The sequence below is a fragment of the Aspergillus melleus genome, assembly GCF_016097325.1.
Source record: "Aspergillus melleus strain CBS 546.65 chromosome Unknown contig5, whole genome shotgun sequence".
Classification (NCBI taxonomy): domain Eukaryota; kingdom Fungi; phylum Ascomycota; class Eurotiomycetes; order Eurotiales; family Aspergillaceae; genus Aspergillus; species Aspergillus melleus.
In genome coordinates, this window is record NW_025763374.1 from 1,802,447 (window position 1) to 1,825,608 (window position 23,162).

A 23,162-nucleotide genomic window follows, 5' to 3' on the forward strand; every position below is an offset into this window, starting at 1 on the left:
TTTTTGATTGAGTGCTTTACGATACCTCTTTTTCTTGCACCTCCCTCGCGCATTCAACATTTGCACACAGAAGCGCATCTGGACTTTTAATCCCGGTTATAGAATTCTTGAACCTTTGCGAAAAAGTCTTGCATACCGTGTTTTCCTGAAGGAATCACGGCCTTTGGGTGTTCTTGCATGACTTTCCCCTTCATGTACTTTATATGTTTGCACTACATATGTTTTTATTCTTTTTCCCTTTTGTTGTCTTGCTTTTTTCATTTCCTTTGTCTTTGACCACTTTGATCTTCATTTGGGACCCGAATCTTGTGGATTCGTCTGTTTTACGAAGCATGGCTTGAAATATGCGCACGGTTTAATATCTCTATAATAATGTCATCATGGCAATACCTTTTTCATGATTTATTTACAGGCTTTTAATTATACAATGTAGCTCTAAATTCGTGAGTTTTCGTAACTGGGTCTAGCCCTTTCTCAAACGCGTCAAGACGCGTAAGAATTGATATAGTACTGCAGGATATGGATATTAGCAATTCGTCCTGAAAAAGTGACGGTCAAGCGGGTTCAACATTCTCGACCTACCGTTAGACAGGAATCTTCCCCATTCCAGCTCCCCGGGAGATATACGTAGAGAATCAAAGCAGTCTCATGAACGAAACCTGTAGGTCAATCAGCACAACGATCCATCCCATCCATGCATCTGGAAAAAGCAAACAGCCACAATCTACAGGAGGGGAGATGAAGGGAAAGGAAGTGAACACTCACAAGCAACCACCTTCGGACTCAACCTCCCAACACTCAACACCCGACCCCAATCCTTCCCATCAATCCTCACCTTCGCCCACCCCGCCTCATCATCGTCCGCGATCGCCCGCATCCTCTCACTCGGCAACTGCTCGATCTCCGTCTGCGACAGTTGGCTCGGATCCAGAGCCGGATTGACCAGATCCGTCCAGACACTCGAGATCCGCAACGCATCCGTCGCGATGGCCAAGCGTAACGATCCGTGCATGTTCGCCGATAACTCCAATTTCGCGCCACTGCCGCCAGATCCAGATCCATTAAGCAGTCCCCCACCGCCCGACGAACCTTTATTAGTACTATTGTTCGACGTCTCCGTCGCCAATCGCGTGAACCGCTCCGAAATACTCTTCAGCTGGGCCAAACTCGGCAAAATGATATTCACATCTGGATCTCTACATCGCGGCTCATGGAGCCCGTCCACGGCTGTCTGATGCAGCATCTTCACGGGCACTTCTTGCGTGATGACAGTCTCGCGTTCGCGCGGACCGGATGGCGGGTTTGGGCCCGCGCCGGCGGCGACGGGTTCCTCGCCGATGCCGATGCCGAGGGCGTTCGTGCCGTTGGTCCACGAGGAGACGTGGATCGTTAGTGCGAGGAGGGGGACGTTGCCTTTCTTGGTGAGACGGATTTGGGCGGATGAGGCTGCTGTGGCGGAGCGGAGGGCACGATGCAGGGCGCCGACGGGGACTTCGAGGTTGATGATGCCGGAGTTGGATTCTAGGATGTAGGTTTCGGGGTCGAAGATTGAGTCCTGGGGTTTGTTAGCTTTTCGGATCGGTTCCTGGAGATTGCATGGATGAATGGATGGATGGAATGGATGTAGAGGTATATGCATGTAGAGTAAGCAACATAAGATAACATACCACAGGCATCTGAGCCCAGACTTGCGTCCCCTGGTCAGGAATGATCGTGAATCGAACGACGCCATCTTCCAGTCGCATCCAGCATACTTTCCCCAGAGATGATAGCGATGCAGTTAATTCTTTCAAAGTCAAATGAAGTTGTTTACGAGGTTAGCGTGGGCATGATATCATTCATTGGTTGGCGACGCGGTATGGCGCGTGGAAACGCGATGATCGCGAGACGGGCGACATAACTTACTAGAGAAAGTGGCTATATTGACTAGTTGGGTTCGAAACCGCATTTTCTAGTCGAGCTACGGGATTCCACGGCCGATGCGATGATCTGGAGGTTGGAGGGTTGATGGCAATTGAGGCATTGCTTTGCATTGAATTGATGGAATCGCAATGGTGGTCGTCACATGACGGGTCTAGGACTAATCAGGTAATATTGCTTTCCATCGACCTGGGATTCTATCCTAGTAGTATCGTCCATTTTTATTCAGAACCTCCATTCCAACCAATTGAGATTGCCAGTACCTACACAGACGGTGCTTGTTTGAGATAAGGAAGACGGTTCAGCTAAGTAAACTCCCTTTCCCCCGAACCACTGTTATGTTTATATTCTGGCCATCTGCACTCGTTAACTAAAGTTCGAGATTTGAAATAACTACGGGCTTCGCTGTGCATGAAGCATCGGAGATGATGGCCAGACCACAATCATTTGCATTTCTTGATCTGCCGAGTCAATGAATTCAACCACGCCCATAAAGCAGCGTCCTGGTCTTGACCGACGTTCCTTGGAATCGAATCAAGGGACCTGGTTCGCCTTGGAAGTAGGTAGGTGATGCGACGCGGTTGACGCGGAGGTAATGTTTCAAGACCTTCATGACACGTATGTCCTCTAGCTCGAATAATCACGACATCCCGGTCGACGCTCTCAAGCAAGGCCTCAAGTGCAGCTCTACAACAGTTGCGTCCGAAGAATGTTCGGTGCACGGGATATTCACACGGCATAAGCAGGCGCAAGGTTTCTGCTATCGAATTGCCTTTGGCTATCATCATGTCGGAAGAGAGCTCCGATAGACTCAAAGCAAAATCACCATTTATCGAAAGTTAAAAGTTCTAGCCGTGTTGATATTATCTGGTTCAACTTCTAGCCCAGTTCTTAGTATGGCGTCGAAACAACCCAGCGATGCGCAGGTAGGGTATCTCAGAAGGAGAAATGTCCCTTGCCCCTGCGAGGGATTGCCTTCGCGTGAGTCGCGACCATTGGCCTGTGAAGGTTTCAGATTAGCCGTCGAGATCGGTGGTAGAAAGCACAGGACCACCAGGGATGCCGGCGGTAGGGCAGCTTCAACGCTCAGACCCATCCCTCGTTTCTTGTGTTTATTCCGGAAACGACGTGACCCAAGATAAAACAAAAATAATGAAAGGCAGAAAGGCAAGAAAAAAAAACATATTAATAATAGACTGACGGATAACTGCGGTAGCTAACCTTCCTTCTGGCCAGGAACAGCCCTTCGACCGAATGAGGACCGAAGAATCAATAGTTACCTCGACGCCAAACCCGTTCCAGACGAGATGGAAGGCTAGCTATGGAGCTTGCTCAGCTAGAGCCACGGCTAGCGATAGGAAGCTAAGGAAAGACACGGTGGATAACCCGGAATGCCGCGGTTCCTCTCCACGGGGAGTACACAAAGATCTTCCTGTGTGGCTGTGTACGCGCATGGTAAGGTGAACGGTGACTTTGGGTCAATCTGCAAGGGGTTGAGTCGATCATAGATCATCATCCTACTGCACAATGTGTCGGAGCAATTCCAAGAAGAGGACGAGAACTATGAAGCATTGGAGCTACCGAGCTACACAGAAAAAAACAAAACCAAAACGACGTGTGGAGGAGGACGGAGTCTAGTCGCGGTCTCCCGGCGAACTGACATGGCGACGGACTCGATGGACCAGTTGGACCAGGGGCTGGAGCGGGTCCTGTTCACTTGCAAAGAGCAAAGACCAAATAATAAAAATGAAGAGATTGAGTAGGACCAGGGGGGAAAGTGAAACAACTACAAGAGTCCCCTCTGCCTGCCACCCAGAAAGTGGACCATGCAGGTCGCACCGAGGAATTTGGGCTGACAGATCTCGCGATTCTGATGGGCGCGACTGCATGATTGATTGGCACTGCTTGCAGGTCGATTCATCCTGATTTCCTCCGTCCCTATTAATATTAACTAACATGAATTGGTGGTATTTGGCGTCAGCACCGTCGACTACTCCGTAAATACTAGGGAATGCCGGCGTGGGGAGATCTGGCTTCTAGAAACACGCAGTCGGCAGGTAAATTGCGAAATTAATTTTTAGTATTTAATATAAAATATTTAGATATTAATCTGAAAGACTGGAGAGCGGCCGACTCCATGACAATAATAATAAAAAAAAAAGAGTATAAGAATAGCGCAGGGCAACCCCTTTTAGAGCGGCTCCACCGACAACCGCGCGCCTCCGACTCTCCCAGTAGTCGGAGTAGTCAGTACCTACTACCTAGTCTCTCCCATCATGAACTAACCGTCTACAACTCACGGCTGCATCTTTCGCCAGCACCCACAAATAACTGTCCATCCCTATCCTATCGTTATCTTCCCACTCCAGACTACCGGGCACTTACGGACAACGTATTCCTGGTCGGCCCACGCTCGTTTGGCACTCTGCAGCCACCCAACTGCCCATCCCATACCCAGCCTTTCATTTGATTGTGTGATCTATCATTTCCGTTCCCTCTTCATCCTCTCTCTACATCACTTTCCCGTCCGTTCATTCTCTTTTAATTCTACCTCCCTCGGACCAAACTTTCTCTCTGCATTTCGCTCTTCCATTCTTTCTGCGCCTGAAATCTCCTCTTCGTTGTCGCATCCTTTCACTAGCCATTCGACTATATCGACAACGCATCGCCCCCCCCCTCCCGTGCGTTTGCGACTTCGCGTCCCCCAGCATGCTTACTTTCCAGCGGTACTCTCTCTTTCCCATGTCTGATACCGCTGCTCGACCTCCGTCTCGAAAAACGCGTTATTGATCACACCATTGTCCTCCCTCTCCTGTGAGCTTATCTGTTCTCCTGGAAGGTGGCCGTTCGCATGTCCGAGATGGCCACCAGTCGCGTCAGCCCCGTTCGGCCGCCCGTTCGCCTGACCCCCACGGACGCTCCAGCGCATCCCAATCCACGCACGCCCTCTCCAAACCGACGCGCCATTCCGAATTATCAAACGACCGATCCTCTACTTCGAAATTTGTCTCCCGAATCCACCCTGAAAGCCCTCTCCTTCACCGACGCCGTCCACACGAACGAACAGGCCGCCCACGACATCCTCTCCAAAAGTATCTCTCAGGTATCTCAAGCGGAACGAGCTCTTGGAATTCGCGCTGCGATCGCGGCGCAGAATCTGAGTCTCTGGTACAAAGAGATCCAGACGTGGGATTGGCCGAAACGCACCGACGTCCATTTGGGAAAGGGGTTCGTTCCCCCCTCACCCCCCGCGTCGACGACTCCACCCGAGCCGGAGTATTATGGCAGCCTGCCCGCCTCTGTCGTAGTACAGCATGAGAAACGGATCGAGGAGATTCGGGATGGAATGGATGGGTTGGACGTCGATGAACTCAAAGAGCATGTGTTAAATGCCCACATTCCATCGCGGTCTCGGCCTTCGTCATCCAATAGCACGATGTCCGTGCCCCCGCCCCTCAGCTACAACCAACTAAGCGATTTCACCGCGGTGATCACCGCCACAATTCTCCGTGCCCTCCCTCTGCTCTCCCGCCTCAACAATCTCCTGTCCACCTGGGACGTTCGATTGTTAGTCCTTCGCCAGGTCTCCGGCTTGCTTCGGAGCTTGTCCCTTGCCCGCTCGGAATTGGATGCCGCTCTGGCGTTGCTCAAATCACCAGACATCCCGTCTGAAACCGATGCTCTGTATTCCAGGACCAACTACCATGCCAAGCGCGCCCAATTGGAGGCCACCGTTCTCTCGGCCGGCCGTAGAATGGATCGTATGCTCGATGCGCTGGAGGGCCGCGAGGATTCCCTCCCTGAAGACTGGATCGACGATCTGGAAGCCATCGAGTCGGGTTTCGGCTCTTGGGTCATGGAAGCTGAGCAACGCACCGTCGCAAACGAATGGCAACGCATGATGAACGCTAAGAAGGAAGAGGCGCAAGCTACATCTCACGGTTCTACTCCGGAGTCCGTCGTCAGCCAACCCGAGCCTATCTGTACAGCTGCACGTTCCCTGCCGATGGAGACCATTCAGGAGGAGCCCGGCAGTCCCCTTGATTCCGTATCTTCCGCCAACAAAGACGACCGGTTTCCTTCCATGTCTCAAATTGACGAAGTCCTCCCAGCTACTTCTGATGCTCACGAAACCGTACCAATGGTCCGTGAAGATTCTCCTCTCGACTCAGAGCCTGTCGGCAATCCAGCAGAGGAAGATCAAGTGGTCAGCTCTACAACTACACCGGAAGAGCCTACCGATAAGATACTTGGCAATGACCCGCCAACACCCACCGTACAGAAGCAGACCGAGGAAGCTGCTGTTGATGGGGGACTACTGGAAGAAAGCTCACGTGCCCCTGAAATGACAGAACTACCTCCTTTGAAAGAAGAGGTTTCGCCAGCTCCCCAGGACGTGCGCGTGGAAGAAAACGTATCTCAGAATATTGTCGACCAGAGAGAGTCTTCTGTTCCGGAGAGTAGTACTGTTCAGACAGAACAATCGCAGGCTCCATGTGATGATTCAAGCCCATCGTCACTTCCCGGACCCCATCAACCATCGGAAACCTCGGCGATGCAGGAGAAGGATGAAGTGATCGCCATTCCGGACCCTTCCTCGGTGGCTGATGATCTGCCTACTCCAAACCAAGGGCCAGAACTGGTCCCAGCTGGTACCTCGGAAAACCCCAACAACTCCGCAAACCCTAGCGATCATCTCGATCGACCATCTACCTCTCCAGTCGAACGCGAAGAAATCGCTTCCCCCAGCGCCCCAACTCCGCGTTCTGCCTCCCGGACTCCCGAATCGGTGGTTATCAGGCGTGCTCCCCCGGCCTTGTCTCAATCTGCCAGCCCTCTGTCGATGTCTCACAAGCCCACCGCATTGCCTGACAACGACCAACATATCGCGACCCGTGAATCCGAAGACCGCTCACCTAAACAACCTTTGGAGAGCCCGATCAAACTCTCCAAGACTCGACCCGGACGCTTAGAGCTTGACAAAGACATAGCGCAACCTTCTGGTCGACGAGAGTCTAATGTTTCTGCCGGGTCCTTCTCCGAGACAGATTACCCGTCTCTCATTTCTAGTCCCGAGATTCGTGAACCAAGAACTGGCTCGTCTAACGGAACACCTCGCTACCTCGAGACCCCTCCTCAGTTTCAGCCTCAGTACCGCGCACCCGGCCCCATGCCTTCCAACAATGAACACACTCTGCGGGAAGACCGTCTCTTTCGCTTGGCCAGCGCGAAGGCATCTCCACGCTTGGCCGTTAATCACAACCGCAATCTAAGTCTCCCCTTGCAGCGGTTTATCAACGAGAGACTAGAATTGGACTTTGAGAACGAGCCTACAGTCGAGGTCGATGATACGGCTCCTACTCCAAGAACTGCGAGCCCACCTGTCGATGCCACCCCCAGAAATGATCGGCGAGCAGCGCCAGGACGTTCGCGCAGTGATAGATGGTCCGCACCCGGAAAAAACGCACGCCAGGCTTCTGGCCAGCAGCCTGCAAATCCTCGCGAAGGAAGCTCTACGCCAGAACCGACTGCACCTATCGGAAGGGTTCTCAAGACCCGAGAACAGAACAAGAAGTCTTTCGTAAAAAGCTCGAACCAAAAGGTTCTGGGAACAGAGCCTGCCGCACACCAGACGACGACTCGGTTGCGGAAGCAGTTGACTGCGCATCCCAGTCTTGAAAGCATCGGAGCTTACAAGTCGAAACCCCTTGAAAAGGCCTCCGCGAGCTCCAAACCAGGATCTCGATCTTCTACTCCAACCAGCCAATCAAGGAAACCTAAGGATCACTTGGATGAGAAAATCAGCTCCATTCTCACTAACCTTCCAACGCGAATTCATCTCATGTCAGCCGAGGAGCGTGAGTCCGATGATGCTGATGTGATGTCGTCTTTGCCTATGAAAGCCAGAGAGCGTTTTCGTTCCGTGTCCCCGCAAGGCACGGCCTCGCGCAGTGGCACGCCCACACCGTCTCTAACCCTAACGCCCGCGCCTTCTCGCAGAAGATACTCTCATGCACATGCTCCGGAGGAAAGCTCTGTGAAGCTATACCATTTGCATCGAGGCGGGAAATCTGCCCCGACCAAACTCTTTGTTCGCTCTGTCGGAGAACACGGAGAGCGGGTGATGGTACGAGTCGGGGGTGGTTGGGCTGATCTGGCTGAGTACCTGAGAGAATATGCTGTGCACCATGGACGCCGACACGTTTCCGAAACGCCACTCGTTGAGGTCCAGGGCCTCTCGTCTCGTGAATCCACGCCAAGTTACTCGCCGCCCGGAAGCCGATTAACACCGGCTGCCAATGGCCGAACCACCCCGTCTCGACCGCGGTCTGTCATGAGCAATAGACCGTCCTCGTCTTTGGCGGTCCGCAAAACACGACGGGCTTCGAATGTCTCAGATATGACCGACTTCAGGGGAGGCGCTGGTGACGCTCTGAACGTCTCGGTCTCCCCCAAGTCCATGGTCTCCTCTCGCAGACGACTGTCGGCATCCTCAAACGCCTCTTTTGGCGCGACGTCCTCTGTGAGTGAGATACGTCACGGGTCATCTCCTTCCACCACCATTGGTGGTAGCTCTCACTCTATCCCGCTTGGTCTCGCGGGGCCTAAACCTCGATCTAGACACGTCTCCATGACGCCGGAGAGTGAGGCATGGGTGGAGGATGTTCTCGGACAGGCCCGGCGAAGCTCGTCCTTGCGGCCCTTCACATATGGTCTACCGCCCCAAGAACAAGAACAACCGGTCCCCAAACCCTTATCTTTACCCAAATCCAGAAGCATCAGTGACCTTGGAACAGCCGGTTCTAGTAAGCGGATTGCTCTCCGTGGTCTCGGAAATCGGTGATAGACGAACTGTCTATCATTCCGTTACTCCTTATCTGCCGTTCCATATTTTCTTCAATTTTCTTTCTTCTGTGTTCAATTTGCCATCTTTTTTTGTTATTTGCATTGGCGTTCTGCCGTTCATCTCGGGGTTCTTGGTTTGGTCCATTCGAGTCAGATATCAAAAGCGTTGGCACATTTCCATCTTGCATACGGGTCTGGTCATCTTTTGCACTTACAGGGAGTTACTCTTTTGTCTCATCATTCCGGCTACTCTACACCGGCTTTTCATCCTCTTCCTGCTCTCTCCCAGCGCACATTAGCGAGCATTTTTATTCCCTCGGATTCCTTTCATATTTTACATTCTTCGTTTGCATATATTCATTCTCCTGTGGGCATTTTGTGCTTAATCTTTCTCCTCCCTCCCATTTGCATGCAGATACTAGTTAGATACCCTTCATCTAAGGTTTTTTTTTTTTTTTTCTTTTAAGGCTGTTGGCTCTTGTGTTTTGTTATGTTAGGTTGTCTGTCTGGGTCCCTCTTCTTTCCTCTTCCGTTTTCTGCACTGGCATTGATATCATTGACATCATTCATCCATACACTCTCGACCACCTTTCAGAGAGAAGACACTGCGCATACATACAACATATACACACACATAGAACCTAGCCGTTCTTGAATAAATTGATAAAAATGAAAAATTTCAAAATCATTTTTCATAAAGCATAGTGAAGCGAAATAATCCTTTGTTTTGGTAGTAAGAAGGAAAAGAGGAAGGAAAAGAAGATGAACAAGAAGAGGAAAAAGCAAGATAACTATCGAATACCATCCTACCCTCCAAGATACCTGATATTTAATCCAACCTTAGGTATGTACATGCTTTGGATTTTAAACGAGAGAAAAAAAAAAGCAAACCTGGTTCGACGCAATTGTTGAAAACGACATAAGGTTATTGAAATAGTAACGAAACAAGGATAGAGATGATCCTGAACGCTAGCAGTAGTGGAAAGAAAGATACATGTTGCGAGATAAAGTAGATGAAATCAAGAAGACAACCAATTCAGCTGTTTAACAGTCCTCTGCACCAAAGAGCCAAATTAGGCTCCAGGGGACGATTGCCTTGTCTGAGCAATGGACATCTACCAACGAGTCACCTTAACAGTCAAGACAATACCAGCGGTCTCACAGGCATGTAGCAATAGATTGAGTGAGTACTCATCAGTGATCGCAGGGTAGGAATAGAGCTGGATTCTTTCAAGCTGATGAAAAGGAGGACAAGAAGAAGTCTGCTGCCGCACCAGTCCCAAAAGCTCCAGCAGCAGACCGGGAAAATCATCCTTCACAATATCTCTAATCCCCAAGCTTCGGATCGTGGTAGGAAGTATGTCACATAGCTGCTGCTGGTCTCTGACTCCAAGTGTTGCGGAAGAGGGTGATGGTGATGGTGATGGTCTCAAGAGATGGGCATGTCGTATTGCAAGATCCTCAAGGACTGTAAATTCTTTCAACGATACCATTGGTCCGCTGGAATCGATCATCTCTCGTGCGGCACTGTTCATATCTATAGCGCCCACGTGAAGTGTCCGGAGAGTTGTTTGGGATGGTAGTAGCGCTTGTCGGAGTTCTGGGGCGCTGAAGGTATACGGGTCGTCTGGGTACCACTCGCCTCCGGACCGAACGAGTAGGATATCCACGTGCTCCAGCTGTGTGCATGCTTTGAGCCAGCCAAGGATGTCACGGTTACGATGACATGTCTGGAGTACAATCTTGCGAACTGGACGGGAAGAGTGGTTCACGGGCAGAAGAAGTGTCTCCAGTATCGACTTCCTGTATGTCGCGTCGATCTCCAACCCGCACACAGTGTGGTGGTAACGCATCCACCTGTAATGCACCCCTTCAATGATGCGCACGGCCGGGAAATAAAAGAAGGGCAGGATGAAACGGGAACCGATAGCTGGCTCCATAAGCCCAGGACTCGCTCGAATGTTTCGCAGACAAGGAAAGGGAGGTGCCTCGTGAAAGGGACGCTGTCGGTGCGCCGCCTTGCGAAGAATATCCGGCACTAAGCCTTCTGTGTATAGAGAAACGATCTCGAGGGTTTGCAGATGCGTCAGGCGAACGAGCAGGAGCCCCTTCCAAGCTTCTTCGCATCGTCTTTGTAGATGAATTCGCCATTTCGATCGGCATGCTTGTTCCTCGGGCTCGAAGATCTCGTCGAGCACGCGGTCAACAAATCCATTGAATTCGTCCCCAAGTCGGTTGTTGTTCTCGAACCTTATCTCAGAACAGTTCCATGAGAGAAAATAGCGGCGGACTTGGCTAGCGAGATCTGGTTGTTGCCAGATTTGAATGATCATAGAGATATAACTGAGGGAAATTTCCGACGGAGGAGCGGCGTTGAAGGGAGGAGGAAAACAGAAAAGGCAGGAACACGGCGCGAAGTTTCTTGGAGCACAAAGTCAGGGCACGGAAGTCGTCGAATTCAGCATAGTCGCCGATGGATATAAGCAGTTCATTTGGTAGAGACTCCATGTTGTGGGGTTTGAATCGTTGCACCTTTGCTGGCTGGCTGTGATAAACGATGAGTTCGATGTAGGTAGAAACTGTGAAGGTAGACAGACAGACCAGGCAGCCGTGCCCTGGAGTCGAATATTCACTCTTTGGAACTCGATGACCACATGGTTACCTTGACCCCCCCAAAAGAAAGACAAAGTAAAATTCGTGTCATAAGATCATAAGGATTGAAATGGCATAATTCGGTCAGAACAAGGAATTTCAATTGACAAAAGCAGCAGAATCAACCACGCTAAAAGAACGCCAATCCATCCATTCCCAGATTGATAAAATGTCGCACATACATACAAAGACCAGTGAAAGTCGGGCAGACAACCTCCCGGGAGCCTTAAGATGAGAGACAAACGCATGAACATGAAGTATAGGGACATCGTGTTCGTTCTAATCGACAGCGCAAAGGAAGCAGGAAAAGAAACAATTTACGACGGGTTTGCATCTCGTTCCGCCTGACGCTGCTCTGGCTCCGCGTGCTCTTTCCAGTAGATGGTCTTGTTGAATAGGTCTCTCAATTCCGGGGAAATGATTTTAGGCTGCTCCGTGCTGGAAGATCCCTGGGATGATGGGGGCGGCAGGGAGTTGCGACCGGCATTTACGCCGCTGCTGAACCCAGCGTTTGTAGAGTTCTGAGGGACTTTGCCCTTATTGGGGTCTGTGGAATCCTGAATAGGACGTCTTTGATGCGCGGCGGGAGCGGGGAAATTGTTCTTCTTGTCTATGGCTTGGACGGCGCGGTCGAAGCGATGGAAGAGAGATTCAGCACGGGTGAGGATTGGAAGAAGGTCCATGGTGTTGGACAGTTCGTTGACTTTCGCAAAGGTTAGCACATACAGCCAGTCTGAGTGATATCACGGGAGGCTTACTGTATTTGAGAACCTCATCAAAGTGCTTGAGGTGGTCCATAATCACGTCCCGGTGCTTCTCTAGGATTGCAAGGGCAATGAAGAGATGGAAATTGCTAGTTAGGTAGTCGGTCCAGAGAGCTTCCCAGAGACGAAGAACGTCGGCCCACTCGAATTCACGCTTGTACCAAACTAAGAGCATCCGGAAGAAGAAGAAAAAGTTGGTACTATCGGCAGACTGCAAGTGGAGGTAGAGCTGAGGATCCAGCAGTTGTAAGAGATTATCGAGGGTGAGAAGTTGCACGCGCATGCCCGACTGGTCGCGCAGGAAATTTCGCTCCTAGGAGGGAGTTAGCATTGTCAACCCCAGTGTAAGTGCTGGCGAGTATTTACCATTCGATCCATGAATCCAACAAAAGCCCAGAATGCAACTGCATCGTCTTGCATGACAGCGTAGATCGGGGCTAGCAGGTCGCTCATCCCTTGCACATAACCTAAATCGGGGTTGTACTCATTGTATGTCAAGAGCATGTCCTTCATTTGCTCGAGATGCACGTTGGTGCCAGTATCGGCAAACGGCGAGTCCGGATCAGGATGGGGAATATCCTCTCCTGCGAATAGAGGGATCGTGCGATCCGTACGATGAACATCTTTCTCTGTAGGAGTTCAGGTTGAATTAGCCAACAGCCGAGAGGCGACGCACAAAAATCAGTGAAGCTTACCTATGCGGTTTCTCTGTTCTTTCCACCACTCGTATTCCTCCGGCTTAGAAGACCCTTCGATCATCTTCTCCCACCAAGCGCCTTTTAACCGGATGTATTCATCCCGTTTCGAGTTCATCAGCGCCTGGCGATCCTCACGAGAGCTGTCCCATGGGTAGACTCCCAGCAGGAACAGCCACGCTTCTTTTCTGACGCCGTCGTTTGGATCCAGACCGCCATGGAAAATCCTCTCTTTCACTTCCTCGACGGTGATCTGCAGCCTGCCTGTGCTAGGATCAAAGAAGCCTTCCCACTCTTTAAGCTCCAATACCTTGCGTCGCTCCTGGATGGACATAGTCCCGGTCTCCAACTCCAAGATTTCAAAGTCTCCGACCGAGCTATTTTCCATCTCGAGCACATCTCGAGCCGTCCATATCCGCTGATTCTTTTCTTTCTCGCTCTGCTCCGAGATGCTCATTGCCCATCGGGCCAAGTATAGCCGAGCACTATCGAATTCGTCCTGCAAAGTTTGAATTTCGGGCGACCTCATCAACCGGCGCATCTGAGGGGGCAGACGTGGACTGTCGGCAATCTCGTTCGCCGTCCGTCTCGTAAACGTCGTGATTTTGCTGAATCCTTCAAGGACTTTCCATCCGGTTTCCTTCAGTGCCTTGGTGACTGGGTCCATGCCCGCATCCCGTTGTCTGCTTCCCTGTTGGGTCGAGCTCTCCGCACGCTGCATTTCTCGCCCATCGGCGGACAATGGGCGACCGAAGGACATCTGATCTTCATCGGACGGGTTAATGAGATAGATACTGTGATCGACGGCGGAGCGTTGGACCTCGGCATAGTTCCGTAGCCACCTCAAGACCTCATCGCCACCCCAGAACACATTGCCATCCTCTCCAAAGGGATCAAATGTCTCCTGTGTTCTTCTCTTCTTCTGTAGTATCGTCGACTCGCACTCCGAGTCATGAAAAAATAGGGCGGGGAAGCTATCGCCGGCTCGGGTGTTGATCACCAGACTTCCAAACCACCATCCCAGGCTAGGTGGCCGCACAAGCAAGGAGTATATCTCGGACAGGGGCACAGCAAATGCGTAGAGACCGATGGGGTCGCGGTATGAAGTTGTCGCGGGTAGCGGGGGTACGAGATACTTCTGCTTCGGAGCAGAGGTATCGTCGGCAAGGTCCACCTTGACGTAGGTTTCGTAGGCGTCGCCGAGAGAGGATTCAGGGACCCAGGCGAGAAGATAGGAAGAGTTGGCGCCATTTTTCGATGAGGCAGTAGAGGCGGTGGTGTTCGATACGGCCGGCTTTTGCTGGATGAGAGCAATGAAACCAGGGATGTTATCTCTGGAGGAAGGGGTGGGGTGAACGTAGACCTGCGGAAGCGCAAATGAGTCAGATTAATAGTAATTTAAATAGAAAGACGATATCACTCACTTTGCTCTTGGAGAACAAGAGTTTCACACCGCTTCGAGAGGCGGCATGTGAGATGGTGTTGTAGTCGTTCTCTTCAGCGTCGCTGACGTCGTAGAAGGACGCAGTTGGCGACGGAGGCGACGGTGGAGGCGTGAACCTCACGCCGGACCCTGCCATTCTTTCTTTTTGTGATGAACGGAAGAAGTATAGAAAGGAATTCAGTCAACCCAGCTGACGTTGTTCATTCTTCCGGGCAGGCAGGAAGATTTAAGGAAGACGAAGGCGAGGATCACGACGTAATCGAGGGGCCCACCTGATCGCCGAACATGTGATCTCCGATCGCGATAACAGAAATGACGCTCAACACGATTCTCAACGGTTGCCACAACTCTTTCTGATCACTTTTATGATACGATCCAGGTCGATTGTGGAAGGAACTTTCTGAACCCAGGTGAGATTGCGAGAATATCTCTCACAGGCGGAGTCCTCCATTGCCACCGGCGAGAACGACGAACAGGCAACAACGATACGACCTACTAAATTCTTGATCATAAGTCAAAGCTTCTGGAGCTTCCCGTCACGTCTTGTTCTAGTGATCATGGTCTAATATCTTATGTTTCTAGAAAACGGCTAACTTGTGCTGTAATTGTATGAGAGCCTAGAAAACTAAGCAATGTTCCACGCCGTTTCTAGAAGCCAGACACTGCATTTATAGCTTTATTTCTGATCTATGATTGATCCCTTGAGAACTGCCCCTCTCTTTCATGATTTGAAACATGATTTTGCTCCAAACACCTGATTAATAAACCTATCGGCTTGACTGGGCTCGGGGTTACATTGTGGTCGCCTATCAAGGCTCTGGTGCATACTTCCTGCTGCATCACACCCCCTTTGACACATCATCTTTCCACTCATTCGCCAGAACTCCAAAATATTAGATAAACCACCAACTCTCCTCGTGGGATCTGATAGCCTGTTCAGGCAAATATTCGCCTATCCAATGGGGGTGATGATAGTAATCCGATCGCCATGAGGGTTGAAAGTTGCTCGCTCTTCATATAGGGCTCGACTTGCTTCTGCTGCATCTAGATAGACTAGAACAACACTCTATCATCTTCAAACAAATAGTATAAAACTGCCCACCATGACGGATCTTGCTCGTACTCTGCCAGCATCCTGGTACCGCAGTCCTCCGCTCTATCAACTGGAGCGCAGAGCTGTCTTCTTGAAGGTACGCTCCTAGTTTCTCACGGAAGGGGACAAGGGAAAGACAGAGAGAAACAGTTATCTCACGTCTGCAGTCCTGGTATCTGCTTGGACCGGTAACTCGATTCCAAACTGTCGGAGAACAGGTCGAGTACGAAGTAGCTCAGCAGCCAATATTGGCCTCTCGCATCTCGGGCGATGCTCTTTTCCCCGAAGCAGATGAGATTCAGGTCGTTTGCGCGAAAACCGTAAGTGTTCTTTGATGCAAGTAAGGATTGATAACATGGGATCCATCGGACATGATTCCACCCGCAGCTCCATCTTGTATTTCGAATCAAGCCTGATGCTAGACCAGGAAAGGCCCCTACGCTGCCATGTCACACCCACGGGTCTTGTATTTGCGACCTTATCAGACGAAGCGCCGAGCTTCCACGAATATTTCCCCGAGCTGGAGCCCCTACTACAGAAAGTGGACTTCACGCAACGGCCCTACCGCCGCAGCATCAAATATGAAGGACACTTCAACTGGAAGACGATGTATACGCCTCTCTTCACTGTCACAAAGAAGACATTCTGACACAATTTGCGCTCATAGGGTCGATGGCTACCAAGAATGCCTGCATTGCCAATACACGCATCCATCATTCTCCATCTATTATCCACCCACATTCTACACAGTCCACAACCACCAGAACTTCTCGCAGCATATCGCAGACCCAAAGAAACCTGATGACGGGCTCTTCCTCTACTTCTTTCCAAACTGCACCCTGAATGTATACGGAGGAGGCATGTCCTCGTTCCGGGTGTGTCCGACGGAAGATCCAAACGTCACCAGGATGGAGTTCGATTATTACCACGTAGAATCCGGGGATAAGTTCGAGGACTATTTCAAGTTCGTTCGACAGGTAGCCATGGAGGATTATGAGCTCTGCGAGAGAGCGCAACATAACCTCGAGAAGGGGGTGTATAGCGAGGGCATCTTGAATCCGGAGAAAGAGAACGGTGTTTCCTGTGAGTATGGTCAGTTTCTGATGTTATATTCTCACGGCTAATGGGTTGAAGTCTATCAAGATCGGGTCTTCGAGTTAGTATGTCAGCAACATGCTTCGGATAGGCTGCGAGAAGAGTCGTCAGAACCCAATGGTGAGGGTCAAGTTAGAAGGCTAGAGCACGTCGAAGCTGTGGCATGAATGTAGTTCGCGTTGCGTCAGAACTTAGTCTTTATAGTAATGATGTTATCTGCAAAGAAGAGAGGAAGACCCAAAGCCTCTTAAGTCGTAGTAGCCCACACACGCAGACTTCTTTGCCCGCAGGAATACCAGCTGTCACTTCACAGACGCAAAAGAATCAGATCAAAACCAAACTAAGCAATGCAACATATCTGATGTGACACGAAGCCTTGAATGACACACAGACGCTGGAATTCCCCTCCCGATCCGGCAACGTTACGAGACGTCCATATCATTTGACACGAGGGCCGCAAGTCAGTGGATCCCAGTACAACGTACATACATGCAGACTGGCGGAGATAATGCATGAGACATTGATCACGCCTGCAATCGTTCAAGGTTTCCCTTATAAGTCTCGACCGTTTCCGTTTCCCCCCAAACCCGAGCTAGACGATCATCTCCACTTCCATTTCCCCGAGCTCTAAACATGGACATCCTGACTTCTGTGGTCCCCGTAGCACCATCAGTGCTGGTTGCGTTTCTCGCAGGGTTCATTTTCCTGTATCGGGCCTGGCCATATTTGTTGATTCGGGACAAGCGGCCATTATACGCCGGCAATGGTTTGAAACCCAATGATGCATCCGCAGCCGCAGTCGCAGCCGCAGCCATCACGGAGAACCAGGAGGAGGCCAACGTCGTCTCCAAAGAGCCGGAATTTCCTGCCGATTGGTTGGTAGGGAAAGAAACCTACGAGCTCGAAAGACGCGCAATATTCAGCAAAGTAAGAAAGCTTAATTTCCTGCCAGTACCCAACTCCAGTACGTGCTGCTTACCCCCCTAGACATGGATATGCCTGGCTCATCGCAGCCGATTCGCCAAACCAGGAGACTACCAGTCCTTCCAGGTAGCCGGGTTCCCCATCTTCTTGGTACAAGGGAAAGACGGACAAGTCCGGGCATTTCACAATGTCTGTCGCCATCGCGCATACACGGTCATCGAGAAGGAGTGCGGGTCATCGCCGGTCCTTTTATGTCGATATCATGGGTGGAGTTACAATACGTTCGGGAACCTCATCAAGGCGCCTCACTTTGACCACGTGCCTGGGTTTCAGAGATCGCAGAATAGTCTCTTCGAGATACATACCGTTACGAGCGACGATGGATTCTTGTTTCTGAAGTTCGATGCTAGTCAGACGGTGTCTCCGCCAGAGACTGATGCTTTGGATGCGTTTGTGCAGAGTAATGGCCTTCAGACACGGGCTGGTTGGGTGACAGGACAGACGATTGAGGGCGCTTTCAATTGGAAAATGGGCAGTGAGTGTTCTTTGATACTCTCTTGTTCGTTCACATGTAGCCTACTAATGTCAACCAGTAACATCCAGGGAATTCCTGAATGCTGACCACCTAGGGCGCGAGCTCCGAGAGCAAAGCGCCCTACCACTAATGGCGAGTATAGCGCGATATTTCCATAAGAGATCAGGTCATCACATGGTTTTACCAATAACTTCGATCCACACCATCCCAGGCACGGGATTCTGGTATTCCCTCGTCTTTCTTCCGATTTCAGAATCGCGGACAGCCATTCGATATGACCTGTATTGCAACAAGGCAACACCTAATTCTTATGCAATTTCAGATGTCATCGTGCGTTTGTTGACCGAGAAGGCTCGAGAGTTAGAGGCGCAATATCAGTCTCACATCTCTGAAAAAGGGTGAGTTGCTTCCTGCTCCGGAAATGGGTTCATAACGGAAGTCAGATAGCAAGAATGAATGACCAAGAAAATAACGAGATCGACACCATTTAGTGACCCTGCCTCCACGGATCCCCGTTTGAACCCAGGTATTTCCTCAAATATCTCAAGCATAATAGTCGAATAAATCATGACAAGTTGAGCAGAGATCCAAGAACGTATCCTCAACCTCCTGAAATTACACAGTAGGCTGGAGAAATCTCAAAACGCCGAAATATACCCGGCTATTCGAAAACCCAGAGAGAACTTGAAGTTCCAACAGGCAGAGCAGCGTAAGTAGTTTCCAGATTTCTTCTTTGACTCAAAGGTGCATGCTTGACACTCATGTATGGTGTTTACAGTGTGCAAAGAACTCGACTGTCAGAGCGATTTGAGCCGGAAAGATCTGTCCTGGTAAACAGACAACATGGTCCGGACCGACGTGAGGATCGAAAGAATGATCCTAGACATCAAATCATTGATAACTTAATGCCCGAAGGTTTGTTCCATGTGGTTTGCGTTCCCAGACCAGAAGAGAAAAAAGGCGACAAAAGCCCGACCCTTGCTGTCTTGGCGTGTTTCTGAAATCTGGTCAATTCGTCCAGTCCTCCGAGTACCGAATTAATTTAAGAATTGTCCACATGGCATCCCCTATAAATATACAAGCTTGATTTTCCGTTGTAGAGTCTTGACTTACATTCATTTTCCAATCCGATCAAGTGCGAGACCTGAATCAACCTCCCCTTAGCAGTCGAGCGTTGGGCGTTGACTGAATCGTGTAAACCTTCCTCTTTCTCGCATCCCCACCGCGAATTAGTGAGATCGGCAACCCCAGCTGAAGATCCACCGTTGAACTTTCAACTTTCAACATCTCGACACGCACCGTGGCCAGTCTGTCATCTTTCTTGATCCCTTGATCTGGGACTGAATCACTTAACTTTCCGAGTCCACCGTTGCTGTCCTTTGACCAAATTTCCTTGGGAGATCCCTCGGATCAGTCAACTCGTACCACAGGGGTACAATCCATCCTCGCGTTCGTATTTATTTGCTTTTGGGGTCAAAAACAGGATCGACGCTGATCGTTCACGCCAGAGACCAAGAAACGATTAAATTGCCAACTGCTGGCCCCAAATCCCACGTGGTCTCATTTGGATTCCATGATGGCGTTGCCCCCGGTTGTCAAGGCTTCGTTGCAGTCTACGCTGATCAATGCCGGATCAAATATCCTGGCCCAGGGTATCCAAGCCCACCAGAACGAGGTAAGTGGATTGATGAGCCAGGGTGAGATGGAGATAATGGCAGGACCAACTACCAAGTCGGGAAAGAGAAGAGCTAACCAACATCACTGTTGGTCTCAACTTGATTGCCCACGTACTACCTTATCGATCTGAGCGTCTTGGCTGACGAATCACCATGCCAATCGGCATCGCCGTGCATGGAGCATATGCAGATAATATCTGTAATACTCCGGCACGGAGATGTCGGGGAGCTTCCCTTCTCACAGAAACCCTTTGAGCTGGACCGGCAAGCCCTGTGGCTGTTCACCACGTGTGCCTTATTGATGTCACCCTTGACCTTCCTGTGGCTAGAAGGTCTAGAATCCGCTCTCCCCGGTTCATACGAGGAGAAGCCAGCCCCCAAGTCCAAGACGGAAAAGGACAAGGAGCAGAAACCCCGGTCGAGACTAAATGTAAAAAACATCATAGCCAAGGTCGTGATTGACCAAACGATTGGCGGTGCCTACAACACATTCCTTCTCATTGCCCTCATGGGTTACTTGCGTGGTGAGGATTACGGCACCATCATGGAGCAAGTGAAAAATGTAGGTGCCACCCCCTGTTGGGTTCAGGATTGAGCAATCGTTGATATTTTGGTGTTAGGATTTCTGGCCCCTTCTGCTTGCAGGAATGAAACTCTGGACATTTGTCTCAGTGCTGAACTTCACTGTGGTGCCTACAGATAAGCGAATGCTTTCTGGATGCCTCTTTAGCGTGGTCTGGGCCATTTATCTAAGTTTGCGCTCTGGGTAGCTGTCTGCTGGGGTCAGCCAGACTTCTGGGATGGCACTCGGCGGATGTCTGGCTGGAGTTGCGATTCTGTGACCGACGAGCATTCGACGCGAGCCATCGTTTAGGGCGGTTCATATGGATATTGGAAGCCTTAGCGCATGAGCGATCAAGCTATTGGTGGTTTGCTGTTCTGTTGGTCTGTCGGAACAATAGGGGCAAACACGCGGACATGAAACCGAGGGGCCAAAAAGAGAAAAGCGAGAGGTGATGACGAAGAGACTGGATCCAGGAACAAACTTCAGCAGGTAGTCAGCGAGGTCAGCACAGGAGAGTCAATGATATCATGCTTGGTTGTTTCCAAACTACTGTAGTTTTTCTTTCTCATGCATGGTGAAGGGATGATCATGACTAGATTAGCCAGGTACCTCAGTACGGATAGACATCATGGAGGACCAAAGTCAAAGAAGCCGAAGACAACAACACTGGGTTCATCGGCCGACGACGCGTCCGGTCTTACGCGATGGCCCCCAAATTGCTGGCTTGACTGGTAACGTGCGATCCATCCGGAGTACACAGTAATAATACCTCAGCACAAGTTGTTCGTACTCCACATGGAGCAATTGCGTCGGGATAATTCCACTAACGCAGGGGCTGAAGAGCCCGCCCCGTCAGCTTGTGCCCGATTTTCCATAATCGTCCCAATTAACGATGATTGTTGAGGACAGAGGAGCGCGTCTCCTGTCAGAAACCAGAAGGCAGAAATACGGCAGGTTCGAGCCGGTCGCGGGTGTGCCTGGACGGTGGACACTGGAAGACAGTGAGCAACAACACTAAGCTCATCCGCAGTGGAACCCGGAGCTGGGGCGGTGTTCTACTCCGTACTATGCAGTTGACATTTGAACAACGGCGATAGTCTACCCCCCTTTAAAACTCGAATAAAATGTGCCTCGTAGGGCATTGCCAAAACCTGAGCCTTGCTCAGCGCCTAGATGCAGGTGTTCAATGCGTGCCAAACAAATGCGTCACGCCTAGATGCTGGAGGATTGGCTAGGCCGCGGTGGATAGATGAAGACGGATGGGGTTCTACAGGGATGCCTGCATGCCATCAGTCTTGACGAGGTTACAGTTGTGAACTGACCAAGAAATCAGGTCGTAGTGGGCCTCACTAAATGGAGCCATTAATCACGCGAAGTGATTTCAATGAGGGGAAGTTTGACCGCCAACCCGTCAACCCGTCAACCCGTCAATCATGGCAATCATGGCAATATCGAGGCGCACGAGGCAATGCTTTCACTAACCCAGCCTTTTCCATGAGGGGATCAAGCGATGAAAATCACCGTCGTACGGCGCAGTCGCAATTACAACGGCATCCGTTTTGCAAGCATCAATAGCGAACCTTCATCGGAAGGCCTAAATATAATCACTCCCGGGACTCGGTCTGCGTCTGCGCCGTCTGGTCCTGGCTAGCTACATTGTTAGTCGCTCAGCCCCCAACCTGATTGGTATGGAGGTGCTTTAGCCCCAAGAACTAACAGGCGGACCTGCCCCAAGTTAGTGACCTACCTGCGGGATGCAGAAAGCCTGCTTACTTGACTTATGATTACCATCGTACGAACCGGACCTGCTGCGAGGGATGTCGATCGTCAACCGCTGGATGGCGGAGTATGCAGCGTGAGGTCAACTACTCAGTAGTTCCTCCGTAGTTTCCGGATGGAGGATGACGATGGTATCGAATGATCATAGATGGTTTTTACTGTGTACAATGTTGTGTGAAATTAGTAGATACGAAAGAAGAATGATAAACACGGAAGTTGATGATTCAGGAACGAGGAGGTTGTAGAAGAAAGTCTGCAGAACGCAAGACAGACAAAGGCACGAACGGGGCGATACGGCAGAATACGGCAGAATACAGTGCTGACGACTGACGGTGCATAAGGGCAGGTACGGTATTGATGGTATCGATACGGCCCAGCGTCTTTCCGGCCCCTTCGTTGTCTCTCATCATCCTGTCTTTTCTCTCTTCCTCTTCCTTCCATCTGCCTTCTTCCATCCTTCTGGAGATCCCTTTCCGTCTGACTCGACTCAACTCCGACTTTAATTCTGACGGACCCCTGGATCGCTCGTCCTTGGCTTCAGCCTACTTGCTCTGCCCCCTTGATTTGCTAAATCGGATGACACAATCTCCAATATCCGAACATACCCCATAATTAGCTCCCATGTCTCTCGCTCGCACTCTCCCGGCAGGGATCATGAAGGTATCCCTGGCACGTGGTGGTCAGACACTACGACTAGTCTTTCCAGTTTAATAAATAGTATATGATCGTCGATTCGCCGTCGCACCACTTCTGTGCGCCGTTTTTCTTTGTAAAATTTTGGGCCTTTCCCCCATCGGTTCTTTGTACTGCTCTTCGCCCATCGTGCTGTGTCCCGGATTCATTGGTTAGTTCGACTATAAAAATCGGCACAACCGTCCATTGTTCTCTGAAGACTTGAGCTAACCAATCCCTGTCAGCTGTTTCAGACGGTCTTTGTGCCCTCGCTGTTCTTAGAATATATCTCGGGCGAGGAACAACTTCTTTGAATAGAGCGTCGGCTGTTTCATCCATCCTGCTCTGTTCCAAAATTGTGCGACACCCCATTATAGCAAATGTCTTTCGCCTTGCTCGGCCGACCATCTTTGTAGAAAAGACAGGGAAGCCTTTGAGACTTGGCCTAAGTAAAGCGGTCAATAATAGCAACAAAGAGAACACACCAGGCTGGTCTGGATGA

The 23,162-nt window shown here is 50.6% G+C and overlaps 9 protein-coding genes across 9 annotated transcripts; 5 read left to right on the forward strand and 4 right to left on the reverse strand.

Moving 5' to 3' along the window:
• Positions 1-483: 483 nt before the first annotated feature.
• hus1 (checkpoint protein HUS1 family protein) lies at positions 484-1,745 on the reverse strand (the record flags this gene model as incomplete). Its single annotated transcript, XM_046090766.1, has 4 exons — positions 484-510; positions 583-659; positions 766-1,555; positions 1,668-1,745. 4 exons carry the CDS (start codon positions 1,743-1,745, stop codon positions 484-486), a joined length of 972 nt encoding a protein of 323 aa, XP_045946741.1.
• Positions 1,746-2,363: 618 nt separating this feature from the next.
• On the reverse strand, positions 2,364-2,708 carry LDX57_009047 (uncharacterized protein; the record flags this gene model as incomplete). The annotated part of the gene is made up of 1 exon (XM_046090767.1): positions 2,364-2,708. One exon carries the CDS (start codon positions 2,706-2,708, stop codon positions 2,364-2,366), a length of 345 nt encoding a protein of 114 aa, XP_045946742.1.
• A 1,340-nt stretch (positions 2,709-4,048) lies between these two features.
• On the forward strand, positions 4,049-9,231 carry LDX57_009048 (GAS2 domain protein). Its single transcript, XM_046090768.1, has one exon. The coding sequence runs from the start codon at positions 4,772-4,774 to the stop codon at positions 8,762-8,764; it is 3,993 nt and encodes a 1,330-aa protein (XP_045946743.1). The 5' UTR covers positions 4,049-4,771; the 3' UTR covers positions 8,765-9,231.
• Positions 9,232-9,881: 650 nt separating this feature from the next.
• LDX57_009049 (uncharacterized protein) lies at positions 9,882-11,099 on the reverse strand (the record flags this gene model as incomplete). Its single annotated transcript, XM_046090769.1, has 1 exon — positions 9,882-11,099. The coding sequence occupies one exon, from the start codon at positions 11,097-11,099 to the stop codon at positions 9,882-9,884; it is 1,218 nt and encodes a 405-aa protein (XP_045946744.1).
• Positions 11,100-11,735: 636 nt separating this feature from the next.
• On the reverse strand, positions 11,736-14,457 carry GYP7 (GTPase-activating protein GYP7; the record flags this gene model as incomplete). Its single annotated transcript, XM_046090770.1, has 5 exons — positions 11,736-12,121; positions 12,177-12,495; positions 12,549-12,811; positions 12,878-14,240; positions 14,302-14,457. The coding sequence occupies 5 exons, from the start codon at positions 14,455-14,457 to the stop codon at positions 11,736-11,738; spliced, it is 2,487 nt and encodes an 828-aa protein (XP_045946745.1).
• A 967-nt stretch (positions 14,458-15,424) lies between these two features.
• Positions 15,425-15,749, forward strand: LDX57_009051 (uncharacterized protein; the record flags this gene model as incomplete). The annotated part of the gene is made up of 2 exons (XM_046090771.1): positions 15,425-15,511; positions 15,582-15,749. 2 exons carry the CDS (start codon positions 15,425-15,427, stop codon positions 15,747-15,749), a joined length of 255 nt encoding a protein of 84 aa, XP_045946746.1.
• Positions 15,750-15,769: 20 nt separating this feature from the next.
• LDX57_009052 (RHO alpha subunit C-terminal catalytic domain-containing protein) lies at positions 15,770-16,538 on the forward strand (the record flags this gene model as incomplete). The annotated part of the gene is made up of 2 exons (XM_046090772.1): positions 15,770-16,023; positions 16,082-16,538. 2 exons carry the CDS (start codon positions 15,770-15,772, stop codon positions 16,536-16,538), a joined length of 711 nt encoding a protein of 236 aa, XP_045946747.1.
• Positions 16,539-17,142: 604 nt separating this feature from the next.
• Positions 17,143-18,802, forward strand: LDX57_009053 (putative iron-sulfur cluster-binding protein; the record flags this gene model as incomplete). The annotated part of the gene is made up of 6 exons (XM_046090773.1): positions 17,143-17,436; positions 17,497-17,968; positions 18,291-18,366; positions 18,460-18,494; positions 18,552-18,677; positions 18,747-18,802. The coding sequence occupies 6 exons, from the start codon at positions 17,143-17,145 to the stop codon at positions 18,800-18,802; spliced, it is 1,059 nt and encodes a 352-aa protein (XP_045946748.1).
• A 937-nt stretch (positions 18,803-19,739) lies between these two features.
• Positions 19,740-20,740, forward strand: LDX57_009054 (Mpv17/PMP22 family protein). The gene is made up of 2 exons (XM_046090774.1): positions 19,740-20,206; positions 20,265-20,740. The coding sequence occupies exons 1-2, from the start codon at positions 19,820-19,822 to the stop codon at positions 20,412-20,414; spliced, it is 537 nt and encodes a 178-aa protein (XP_045946749.1). The 5' UTR covers positions 19,740-19,819; the 3' UTR covers positions 20,415-20,740.
• The last annotated feature ends 2,422 nt before the right edge of the window (positions 20,741-23,162 follow it).

Coding starts and splice junctions, on each gene's coding strand:
- LDX57_009054 (XM_046090774.1), top strand. CDS start 19,820: ATGGAGCATATGCAGATAATATCTGTAATACTCCGGCACGGAGATGTC. Junction 20,207..20,264: donor TCATGGAGCAAGTGAAAAAT/GTAGGTGCCACC, acceptor TTTTGGTGTTAG/GATTTCTGGCCCCTTCTGCT.
- LDX57_009048 (XM_046090768.1), top strand. CDS start 4,772: ATGTCCGAGATGGCCACCAGTCGCGTCAGCCCCGTTCGGCCGCCCGTT.